The sequence below is a fragment of the Trematomus bernacchii genome, unplaced genomic scaffold, assembly GCF_902827165.1.
Source record: "Trematomus bernacchii unplaced genomic scaffold, fTreBer1.1, whole genome shotgun sequence".
In the NCBI taxonomy this organism is placed as follows: domain Eukaryota; kingdom Metazoa; phylum Chordata; class Actinopteri; order Perciformes; family Nototheniidae; genus Trematomus; species Trematomus bernacchii.
In genome coordinates, this window is record NW_022987720.1 from 6,704,673 (window position 1) to 6,717,338 (window position 12,666).

The following is a 12,666-nucleotide window of genomic DNA, read 5'->3' on the forward strand; positions in this document are numbered from 1 at the left end:
AACGACAAAGCACAGGTGAGGCTTGTTAAGGATTCTACACACACACACACACACACACATGCGGGTTTTTGTGAACTAAAAGGACACTTTGACCCAAACACGTTTTTTCCATCATTAGGTGGACACCCCTTTCCACTAGCTTTACAAAGATGTTTTGAATATCAAAAAATCTATTTTGAGCCATACAACACAAATCCCACTTCAAATGTCCCATACACATAGCACAACTCAAAATACAACAACCTGACACCATGCTTCATTAAGAGGACAGCAGATAATGAGCTGCATAAGCCCCGCCCATGACACAATGGTTATTTGTGAGGACAGTAGCTATACAACACACAAACATGTCACTGAAGTGTATTAAAGGGACAAACATGATTAAATGGAACATAACTTTACACAAACGTGTTGGATTGTGCATTACAAGAACAAACCTTTTATAAACGGACAAAATGTTTTGCACAACAGCATAGGAATACCTGATTTGTGATGTAATATTTTAATAGACAATATAGTGCACCATAGATATATAGCTTAAAAGTATGTTAATGTGTTTTGGTTATTGCTTGCCTCCTGTTTGCAATCTGTTGTTTTCATGCAAATGTAGAACCACATTCTAATACTCTCCAGAGGGGTATACTACAAGCAGGTCTTCCGAGACTAATTAAATCCATTTGCAAGTAAATGCTTATATTTGCAGCACTGCTAATTGAAATTACATCATCGATATGAAAAGAACCGATAACCATTTTATAGCAAAGTGACCGAACTGGTTTATCACTAATACAAAATGCTATTTGCTCTACAAGACTGCTCATCTACTTGGAGCATTACCGTTTAAAAGCTGATACAAAAGGACATATTGCACCTTGCACAGTGAACAATGAGCCAAGTTTAATGGTTATTTTCACATAACATTTTCTCACATGAAAATTGAGCTAAGACTAAATCTTTATTATTTTAAACATATAACTCTCCTTCCAGCATTACCTTGGTACGACAGAGGATTAGGGCCACACAAAAAAGAAAAGATAGGAGAATAAAGTCTTAATTACGAGATTAAAGTAGCTATGTTAGGAGAATAAAGATGAAATTATCCCGGGGGCTGAGGGGTCATTGCAGCAGATCTTCAAGGAAGTTATATTGACAGATTGGAACTGGAACGGATCAATAACTCATAAACAAAACTTTGCTAAAACACAAACTAACTACCGTAATAAGGTAAACAACTATCCACAATCCAATTTTCATCAAAACAACCTCACACCGGCCGCCCTCCAAGCTGGACACATAACACAGGTGTCTGTCTGCAGCCGGAGGAGAGAGGAGGGGTCATGGACCGTCTACAAAGTGCAACGCTGAAGAAAATACTGCAAATAAACTACTAAAACCACCTATTTTCGCAAACTTGCATGTGTAGTTTAAGCAACAGTATATTATTGTGTGATTTAAAATGTGATGTTTGTAGCTTTATAACAGAGCAGTTATTGAGTATAGTATCTTTATTCAGCGTTGCACTTTGTAGACGGTCCCTGACCCCTCCTCTCTCCTCCGGCTGCAGACAGACACCTGTGTGATGTGTCCAGCTCAGAGGGCGGCGGGTGTGAAGTTGTTTTGATGAAATTGGATTGTGGATAGTTGTTTACCTTATTACGGTAGTTAGTTTCTGTTTTAGCAACGTTTTGTTTATGAGTGTTTGATCCGTGAAGTTCCAATCCTTCAATATAACTATCTGCTGCAACGACCCCTCAGCCCCCGGAATGATTTCATCTTTATTCTCCTAACATAACAGCTTTAATCTCGTAATTATCCTTATAATAAAACATTGCTCCTACATGTAACATAATAATGAAAAGTTTAACTGTGAACTGTCCTCACTGCATGTTCGATTAAATCTCATCATCTTTTTTGTAGCAGTGCTTTTTTCTTCTGAGCCGTGCCTTGGTTCCTGACGAAGTCTCTAATATTTTGCAAAGAGCGACCAGCCAGAATAGGATGCTCTGCTGCTTTGCACTGTCTGCATTCTATCATCGTGGCCAATTTCCCCTTGGCAATGTGTGCATTAAAGTGTCTCAAAACTGCTGCCACCTCTTTTGGAGACCACTTCTGTTTTTGCATCCTCCTGGGATTCCTCTCCACAGCATTTTCAAGAGACTCTACAAACAGAAAAAGAGATCAGTCAATGGTAACCACGTTAACACGTATTTTATTTAAGATGTATTATGTTACTTACTAAAACTATAACTACAAATGGGTTTGGGATGAAGGAATCGAACTGTCTTTCCGGCTTTCATTCTTCCAATTTCTGATATTGTGCTGGTTCTGAACAATAGCATGTAGGGATCAAATGCTAATGCTTGCTCTTTGCCATATTTAAACATCTGTAAGTCTAACTGTGCAGAGCTTGCAGGAATGATTCTTCTGTATGTAGGGTTACGTTTTCTTTTTTTACTTAAGCAGCTTAAAGTTAGTATTTGACATAATAATAGTACTAACAGGATCAAGTTTTCTGAGACTTGTATTTCGTCCTCACAATGTTTTTAAATGACTTCTTAACAGGAAAAAGACGCATGTAACAATATAGTTTCAGGAAACCATATTCTGATCATTTTTGGTCATGATAAACTCAAATCTTCCAGTTTAACAGAAAAATTCAGTTCATGGCTTTAACGTTTAACGCTTCACGATAACCTGAACCAGGGTTTAACCTCCATGCTTGAGAAAGTGACTCATTGGTAGTAGCAGAGTATTTTGTGTACATTTACCAGGTGGCTCATGCATGTCCCCTCTCCTGCCAGGCTCCTTGTCATTCTCATCTGCATTTGTGTTCAATGATAGAAAAGAAGAAGAAAACATCCATCTTAACCAAGAGATTTGTGTAAATATTCAATCTTCATTTCAGCTATTATGTTATTACATGATTACAAAAGCAGGGAGTCTACACCCGCACCTTGACAAAAAAGAAAGGTGATACTTAAAGTTGTGCACCTACTGAGCAGCTCTTACTGTGGATTAGCTTATTTTAAGTAAATGTTCCAGCTCAGCTCTTGTTCTTACAATGTTGTGTCGTTTATTGTAAGGCGCTTTGGACCAAAATTAACAAAATGTATGTAGCCTTTGCTGAGAGTGATTTTAAGATATCAAAAACATTTGAAGGAGCACCGACATTTAGATGATAGCAGCTTGATAGAAGAACAGCGGCTCTTCATCCTCCGCAGAATGTGGAGGTTCAACATGGACTCCAGGATACTCTGCAATTTTTACAGGTGCACCATAGAGAGTATCCTGACTGGCTCTTGTTGTGAGTTATTACAATCAGGTAGAAAGACACTGATTATAGTATTTAATATCTAAAGAGTATGATCATTAAGTTTAACAGAAGAAAAACAGCATTGAAACACAGTCCTCTTAGTGTCTAAAGCTGTCCAGTAGTGTTAAGCATATTTGTATATGAACAAAGTCATGTTTCAGTTCATGTGTATGACATCATCAGAATGTGCCTGAGTGAAAGAAACGTGGTCATGCTAATGAGCATGCGCAGATTCAATAAACGGCCCCGTACTCCAGGCCAAACTCTGAGCGATGTGGTCGTGTGTGTTTTTCTGTCCGTAGCATACTTACAAACTACTTTGGTTGACTGCAAACGTGGAGACTTCTGCTGAATATAATGTCTCACGCAACAGGTTATGGGCCCAGTCAAGGAGGCCAAAGGTGGTTTAAGTTGTTATTCGACGGTGACGAGAAAAACTTTGAGTTATGGGAGACGAGGTTTTTGGCGCACATGGAACTCCGCGGCCTCAGTGAAGTTATCCTGGAAGAGCCAGCGATAGACTACAACAACGAACAAGCACTTGAAGAAGACGCAACAAAGAATGCAGAAGCATATGCTGAATTAGTGCAGTGTCTAGATAATAAGAGTTTATCACTCATAATGAGGGACGCAAAACGAGATGGAAGAAAAGCGTTGGCAATACTCCGAGAGCACTACGCAGGAAAGGACAAACCACGAGTCGTGAGCCTGTACTGTGAACTCTCTTCTCTCCACAAAGCAAGCAACGAGACTGTTACTGATTATATTATTCGAGCGGAGACTATATTCACGTCTTTGAGAAGGGCCGAAGAAAATATCAGTGAGGGGTTGCAGATTGCCATGGTAGTGAAGGGGTTACCGGACTCATTCAACCCGTTTGTCGTGCACGTCACTCAAACCAACGACCGTCTAACGTTCGGTGACTTCAAAGCTAAACTGCGGAGCTATGAGAGCACTGACAAATATAGGACGAGTGACATGAATGCGGATGAGGACGGCGTTATGAGGACTAGCGGGGCAAGGACACGAGGACGTGGAAGAGGGAAGAAGATGGACTTGGCCGACACTGAATGCTACACATGCGGAAAGATGGGGCATATGGCCAGGACATGCCCTAACGAGATCCAAGCGAGGCGAGAGGAGCGACGGTGGGACACGCCACACCGAGGAAGGGGGCGAGGCCGAGGCAGAGGGCTGGGCCGTGATCAGGTGAAGAAGGCAGACGGAGACACGGAGGATGATACCGGTGCATCATTCTTTTTCAAAATAAGTGACTGTCAAAATCAAGTAGGAAATAAGAGAGGTCTTATGGTCGACTGTGGTGCCACGACGCACATGATTAATGACCCGGCAAAGTTTAAGACAATCGATAAGAGCTTTAGACCCGAGGACCATGTGATAGAGCTGGCAGATGGAACGAAAACGACCGGGATGGCGAAGATGAGGGGAGAAGCCGAAGTTGTTCTGCTAGACAGCGAGGGACGGCAAGTGAAAACGAGGCTCAAAGGAGCGCTTTACATCCCATCTTTTTCACAGGACATTTTCTCCGTGAAAGCAGCGACAGCCAGTGGAGCTGAGGTCCGCTTCAAGGACGGTGATGATTGGCTGATTCATCAAAATGGTACCAAGTTTAAAATGGATGTGTATGGTAGGCTATATTACCTTAGCACAGTAGAGGATGAAAATACTGATGATGTTTGTAATGGTTGTCATGACATCCAGACATGGCATAGAATACTTGGTCATTGTAATTTTGAGGATGTGTCTAAACTAGAGAAAGTGGTTAAAGGTATGTCGATCAAAGGGAAACATGACATGTCTAACCATAACTGTGAAATATGTACGCAGGGAAAATGTACTCAAAGCAGAAACAGGCAGGCAGATGTAAAAGCTAAGACAGTACTGGAGCTAGTACATACAGACCTATGCGGTCCAATAGAACCAGCAGATAAAGACGGGTACAGATATGCAATAGCATTTACTGATGATTATAGTGGGATGATTTTTCCCTACTTTATCAAAGCAAAGAGTGATACAGCAAAAGCTACTGAGAAATTCATAGCGGATACTGCTCCATATGGATACATTAAGTGCATAAGATCTGACAACGGTACTGAATTCACCGGGCATGAGTTTCAAACTTTACTTAGGACGAAAGGGATAAGGCACGAGACAAGTGCACCATACTCACCTCACCAGAACGGTACTGTCGACAGAGGTTGGAGGACCTTATTTGAGATGTCACGATGCATGCTATTAGAGAGTAACCTCCCAAAGCAGTTATGGACATATGCTGTACAAACAGCAGCACAGATACGTAACAGGTGTTACTGTAAGCGTCTAGAGCAGACACCATACCATGTTTTTACTGGCAAAACACCCAACTTGTCCAACATGAAAATATTTGGCTCTGAATGCTACGGGTATAAGCAGGATAAGAAGAAGCTAGATTCTAGATGTGCAAAGGGTATTTTTGTAGGATACGACAAATATAGCCCAGCATTCCAAGTATTTTATCCTGAGACAGGGAAAGTCCTGAAACATAGGCTGGTAAAATGTATCACAAAGAGTAGCGCAGATAGTCAGACTCAGACAAATCGTAATATGGATGATGACACTTATGGAGAAATTATTCCCACAACACCAGCAGGGACAAAAATGGTCAACCAGAATCAGAGAGAGCCTAATGTGGGTGTACAGTCCGATAGTGAGGAGAATATTGAGGCTAGTCAGATCCAGACAGATAGTACTCAAAGAGAACAGGGAGAGAGTGCACGACGCTATCCCACTAGACAAAGAAACGCTCCAGAATATTTATTGGAGTGTCAGTGTAAGGCTGATTGTAATGATGAAGGTGAAAATGTAGATTATTTCTACAGAGTTGCTTGTGACGTACCCAAAACATACATGCAGGCTGTAGGCTCTAAGAAATCAAAAATGTGGGCTGATGCAATGAAAGAGGAGATTAACTCTTTAACAGAGAATGAGACCTTCAGTCTGACCACACTGCCAAAAGGCAAGCAAGCAGTGGGAGGTCGTTGGGTATATGCAGTAAAGGAAAGCCCAGATGGATCTGAGATTTTTAAAGCCAGATATGTAGCTAAAGGCTATAGTCAAGTAGAGGGAATTGATTACAAGGAAACTTTTTCACCGACAGCAAATATGACTTCTGTACGTACATTGATGCAGGTGGCTATACAGGATGATCTTATCCTACACCAAATGGATGTGAAGACAGCTTATCTCCATGCACCAATAGACTGCGAGTTATATATGGAACAGCCCGAAGGTTTTGAGGCAAAATCTAAAACAGGGGAACACTTAGTGTGCAAACTCAACAAGTCATTGTATGGTTTAAAGCAATCCGGGCGGAACTGGAACAAGTTACTGCATGATCATCTTACAGAGAATGGGTTTGTGCAAAATGATGCTGATCATTGTGTCTACAGAAAAGAGTCTGAGAACGAAAGAGTTATTCTGTTGATATGGGTAGATGACCTACTCATAGCAGCCAATAACAACGGCTCACTCAGTGATGTCAAAGAGATGTTGAAGAGGAAGTTTAAAATGAAAGATTTGGGTGAACTTAAACACTTCCTAGGTATCGACTTTACACAGAGTGAGGGGGAGATCAAAATGAGCCAAAAGAGACACATAGCAAAGATGCTAGAGAGGTTTGGCATGTCAGAGTGCAAACCAAGGTCAACTCCATGCGAGCAAAAGTTACATTTTGACACTGAGGGTGAAGTTATCGATTCAACAGGATACAGAGAGATAGTAGGTAGCTTGATATACATTATGACATGTACTAGACCTGATCTGAGCTGGATTGTGAGTAAACTATCACAACACTTAGCAGAACCAAAACAACAACATTTGGCTGCAGCAAAACAACTGTTGAGGTATCTAAAGGGTACTATAGACCAAGAGCTACATTACAAGAAAAGTGAGGAAAGCCTAAAGCTTGAGGGATACAGTGATGCTGATTGGGCAGCCGATCAAAATGATAGGAGAAGCACAACTGGATATTGTTTCAGCTTAACTGAAAATGGTCCAGTTATATCCTGGAAAAGTAGGAAGCAGCCAACAGTGGCGCTATCGACCTGTGAGGCCGAGTACATGGCATTAGCGGCTACTACTCAAGAGAGCATGTACCTTGTACAGCTATTAAAAGGGGTAGACCTTAATAGCCCACATGTACCAGTGAAGATATATGAGGACAACCAGGGAGCAATAGCTCTATCCAAAAACCCTGTATCCAGACAGAGAAGCAAGCATGTAGACATCAAATACCATTTTGTACGATCTGCACATGCTGAGGGGAAGATATCTATTACATATTGTCCTACTGCAGATATGGTAGCTGATGTCCTAACCAAGCCGTTGACAAAGGCTAAATTTGACAAGTTCAAAGGGTATTTGTTTGGAGAGTAATGTGAATTGCAGGTGTAAAAATTGAACACTGCTAGAGAAGTTTTTTTTTGTTTATTTGGATTCTGTGTACCACTGTAGAGAGTTATTAACATGTCTTTGAGTGGGAGTGTTAAGCATATTTGTATATGAACAAAGTCATGTTTCAGTTCATGTGTATGACATCATCAGAATGTGCCTGAGTGAAAGAAACGTGGTCATGCTAATGAGCATGCGCAGATTCAATAAACGGCCCCGTACTCCAGGCCAAACTCTGAGCGATGTGGTCGTGTGTGTTTTTCTGTCCGTAGCATACTTACAAACTACTTTGGTTGACTGCAAACGTGGAGACTTCTGCTGAATATAATGTCTCACGCAACAAGTAGAGTGATACACAGGACCTGTGTATCTAACCTCAGCATTCACATCCAGTCTTCATGGTTTATAACTGGAAAGAAACATGTAACTAATACCAACATTGAGTTGTGGTTAACTCACCTGTTGAATGTCATCATAGTGGGACTCAGATGTCATGGCAGCATCTTCATACAGAGGCCGTTTCTCAATCGTGAGGATGCTTGCTTGGTAGCACAGCCGAGCCGAGCATCTTGCTTCAGAAGCGAGGCAAGAATACTTCCTGGCATTCGGAAAACAAAGTGTGGAACAGGCTAGCAAGTGTGCAGGTGTGCATCATATGAGAGGCCTCACCTTACATCTTCCGCCACAGATTTGGGGAAATTGGTCCATGCGCAAAGCATTGTGGGGATTTTAAGACCACGGAGTCTACTCATGTGCAGCCTCGAAATTTCCCCCAAACCATGGACGCGGCCTCGGTAGAATTCCAAGTATGGAACAGTCCTTCGGCGGCACTCGATGACGTAGCATCCTTGAAATATTGGCTTGGAAGCCAATATCCTCGCGATTGAGAAACGGCCAGAGTCTCTGCCTCAGTGGAAATCTTGTGGATGAAGAAGGACTAAGTTTAATCACGAAACATCCAGAGTAGTACACAAATGCTTCACTGGCTCTTGTTGTGAGTTATTACAATCAGGTAGAAAGACACTGATTATAGTATTTCATATCTAAAGAGTATGATCATTCAGTTTAACAGAAGAAAAACAGCATTGACACACAGTCCTCTTAGTGTCTAAAGCTGTCCAGTAGAGTGATACACAGGACCTGTGTATCTAACCTCAGCATTCACATCCAGTCTTCATGGTTTGTAACTGGAAAGAAACATGTAACTAATACCAACATTGAGTTGTGGTTAACTCACCTGTTGAATGTCATCATAGTGGGACTCAGATGCCATGGCAGCATGTTCATACAGAGGGTGTTTCTCAATCGCGAGTACACTTGCTTGGTAGCACATGTCTGCCGAGCATCTTGCTTCAGAAGCGAGTCAAGAATACTTCCTGGCATTCGGAAAACGAAGTGTGGAACACGCTAGCAAGTGTGCAGGTGTGCGTCATATGAGAGGCCCCGCCTCTTACATCTTCCGCCACAGATTTGGGGAAATTGGTCCGTGCGCAAAGCATTGTGGGGATTTTAAGACCACGGAGTCTACTCATGTGCAGCCTCGATATTTCTCCAAACGGAGTACGCCGGGCTCGGTAGATTTCCAAGTATGCTGGAGATTGGAACAGTACTTCGGCGGCACTCGATGACGTAGTATGCTTGAAATAGTGGCTCTGAAGCAGCTTTACTCGCGATTGAGAAACACCCAGAGTCTCTGCCTCAGTGGAAATCTTGTGGATGAAGAAGGACTAAGTTTAATCACTAAACATCCAGAGTAGTACACAAATGCTTCACTGGCTCTTGTTGTGAGTTATTACAATCAGGTAGAAAGACACTGATTATAGTATTTCATATCTAAAGAGTATGATCATTCAGTTTAACAGAAGAAAAACAGCATTGACACACAGTCCTCTTAGTGTCTAAAGCTGTCCAGTAGAGTGATACACAGGACCTGTGTATCTAACCTCAGCATTCACATCCAGTCTTCATGGTTTGTAACTGGAAAGAAACATGTAACTAATACCAACATTGAGCTGTGGTTAACTCACCTGTTGAATGTCATCATAGTGGGACTCAGATGTCATGGCAGCATCTTCATACAGAGGCCGTTTCTCAATCGCGAGGATGCTTGCTTGGTAGCACAGCCGAGCCGAGCCGAGCATCTTGCTTCAGAAGCGAGTCAAGAATACTTCCTGGCATTCGGAAAACAAAGTGTGGAACAGGCTAGCAAGTGTGCAGGTGTGCGTCATATGAGAGGCCCCACCTTACATCTTCCGCCATAGATTTGGGGAAATTGGTCCGTGCGCAAAGCATTGTGGGGATTTTAAGGACGCGAAGTCTACCCATGTGCAGCCTCGAAATTTCCCCCAAACTAAGGACGCGGCCTCGGTAGAATTTCAAGTATGGAACAGTCCTTCGGCGGCACTCGATGATGTAGCATCCTTGAAATATTGGCTTGGAAGCCAATATCCTCGCGATTGAGAAACGGCCAGAGTCTCTGCCTCAGTGGAAATCTTGTGGATGAAGAAGGACTAAGTTTAATCACTAAACATCCAGAGTAGTACACAAATGCTTCACTTGCTCTTGTTGTGAGTTATTACAATCAGGTAGAAAGACACTGAATATAGTATTTCATATCTAAAGAGTATGATCATTCAGTTTAACAGAAGAAAAACAGCATTGACACACAGTCCTCTTAGTGTCTAAAGCTGTCCAGTAGAGTGATACACAGGACCTGTGTATCTAACCTCAGCATTCACATCCAGTCTTCATGGTTTATAACTGGAAAGAAACATGTAACTAATACCAACATTGAGTTGTGGTTAACTCACCTGTTGAATGTCATCATAGTGGGACTCAGATGCCATGGCAGCTTCTTCATACAGAGTCTCTGCCTCAGTGGAAATCTTGTGGATGAAGAAGGACCAAGTTTAATCACTAAACATCCAGAGTAGTACACAAATGCTTTACTTGCCTGTTGTTGTGAGTTAACACACAATATCCACCTCATAGTTCAATAACAGGTCATCAAGTCAATGGCCATCATTTAAAATCATCTTTTGTATTAATAGCATTTTGTATAGAACTGTTGAAATTTCAATTTTCCATGTGACTAACATATTGGACATGGCAGAGCTAAGTTTGTTGTGAACATAGTGTTAAATGATAGATTTACATAGCAGAGTGTTGATACAAGACACCATTCGTAAATACCTTGCATCTCCATGGCCAATCAGAATCACTGTAGTCATAAGCTATCTCTTCTCCAGGACTGATGTCTTTGAGTGCAAAAAGACAAAGATGGGGCTTTCCATCCACTTTGTTCAATTTCATTTTGCAGTTCGGGTTCACATGGTCATCGTTGACAAGTCTCCCTAGGGAGTTGTCCTCTTTGGCAGCATCAACACTGATTGGGCAAGGACACAATTCTGATTACAAACTAACAGTATTACAACCACAGCAAACTAGCATTAGATAAAATACATATAGACAAAAAAAGGCTCAAAATGTACACTGTATGCCCAACTTAACATCAAGATAGCAGCGTTTGTATGTCTGGGTAACTACACATTTAGAAATAACATTACAATATTTACTTACCATAACTCTTGTCCATTTATACGAAAGTCAAACATGAAAACCTTAAGTGCACAATGGTATACTTGTTGCTGGTGTTCACGTTCAGATTTAGTTATGACTTCCCCTCTATATTCAATTAGGAAGTCTCCGTTTTGAAAGGGTCGGCAGCTGAACACTCCTCGACCTAACAAAGATCAGAGGATGGGTCAGGAGAAGTGATGAGGTTAAACAACAATACACATTTGTCATGCTAATGACAAGAATAGTAAGCAAATACTTTTGTCACTCACCTTTGAAGGAATTTATGAACTTCACATCAAATCCATCCTTGTCTTTGCACAAGGATGTAAAATGTGCAGCCTCTTCTCTAGGTTTAATCTTTGCTCTCCGGGGTCTTGCTGATGCCATATCCAGCAAAGGGTTCATTTTCACTGTTGGTGAGAAAACAGACCCTTTGATTATCTACGCAAGCCATGCCACTGAAACAGCTCAATATGTGTAACAATGGCTGCTAAGTCAGTGCATTTGGCATCTATAAACAAAATAAACTGTTCAGCTTCATGTTTTCACTGGATGCTTCCCTCACAATCTCAACCACAGTGTTAACGCTGTTATGTATAGGTTATTGTATGGGTTTAAATGTACTTTACACTCAGATGCAGAAACAGATGACTAACTAACAGGCTGCTTCCAGCAGCTAACAGCTTGAAAAGTGCAGACAAATGTAAGACATGGAAAGCTGTGATTATAAGACGGCAATAACATAGGTAACAGTCAGCAATCACGCTAAATATCTGAGATATTTCATCAACTTAATCAGAGCATAGTTCACTGTTTACGCAGCAACGGGCTAACAGCTATGTCTGTGAAGCATGCTACTTTTACAATGTTTTACTCACATGGAATTGGAACTTACCAGGATGAATTACTCTCATCAATATTATCTACAAATGCTTGCTCAATAAATGTATGGAAAAAACTGCCTTAAATAACATTATTTTGAATAAAAAATTCAAATGTAGGCCTACTGACTAGATGAATGCTGACACGTGTCCCCAATTAAGCTAGCATTAGCCGTAGCTGCTAACGTTTTAGCCTAAAACGTGTCTCTAATTCCAGTGTTTCCCCTACCATTGTCTTGGAGGGGCGCTGCGCCCCGCCTGAAATTCAAGGTGTTTAAAAAAAAAATTGCAACTAATCTATAGCCTATCTACTGTCACTTTTCACATTGAACATGTGCTCTTTTATTAAATAAACTACATGCTTTCATTTTAAGTTGTGAGTTTAGTGTTTTTGACCCTAAGAAACAATGACGCATTAATCAATAACAATAATCCACAGCTCCT

The 12,666-nt window shown here is 41.3% G+C and overlaps 1 protein-coding gene across 1 annotated transcript; it reads right to left on the bottom strand.

The window, feature by feature from the left end:
- Nucleotides 1–10,849: 10,849 nt before the first annotated feature.
- Nucleotides 10,850–12,289, bottom strand: LOC117492746 (N-lysine methyltransferase KMT5A-A-like). Its single transcript, XM_034143130.1, has 3 exons — nucleotides 11,611–12,289; nucleotides 11,342–11,504; nucleotides 10,850–11,147 (listed from the first exon to the last, which is right to left on the bottom strand). Exons 1-3 carry the CDS (start codon nucleotides 11,744–11,746, stop codon nucleotides 10,913–10,915), a joined length of 534 nt encoding a protein of 177 aa, XP_033999021.1. The 5' UTR covers nucleotides 11,747–12,289; the 3' UTR covers nucleotides 10,850–10,912.
- Nucleotides 12,290–12,666: the final 377 nt, after the last annotated feature.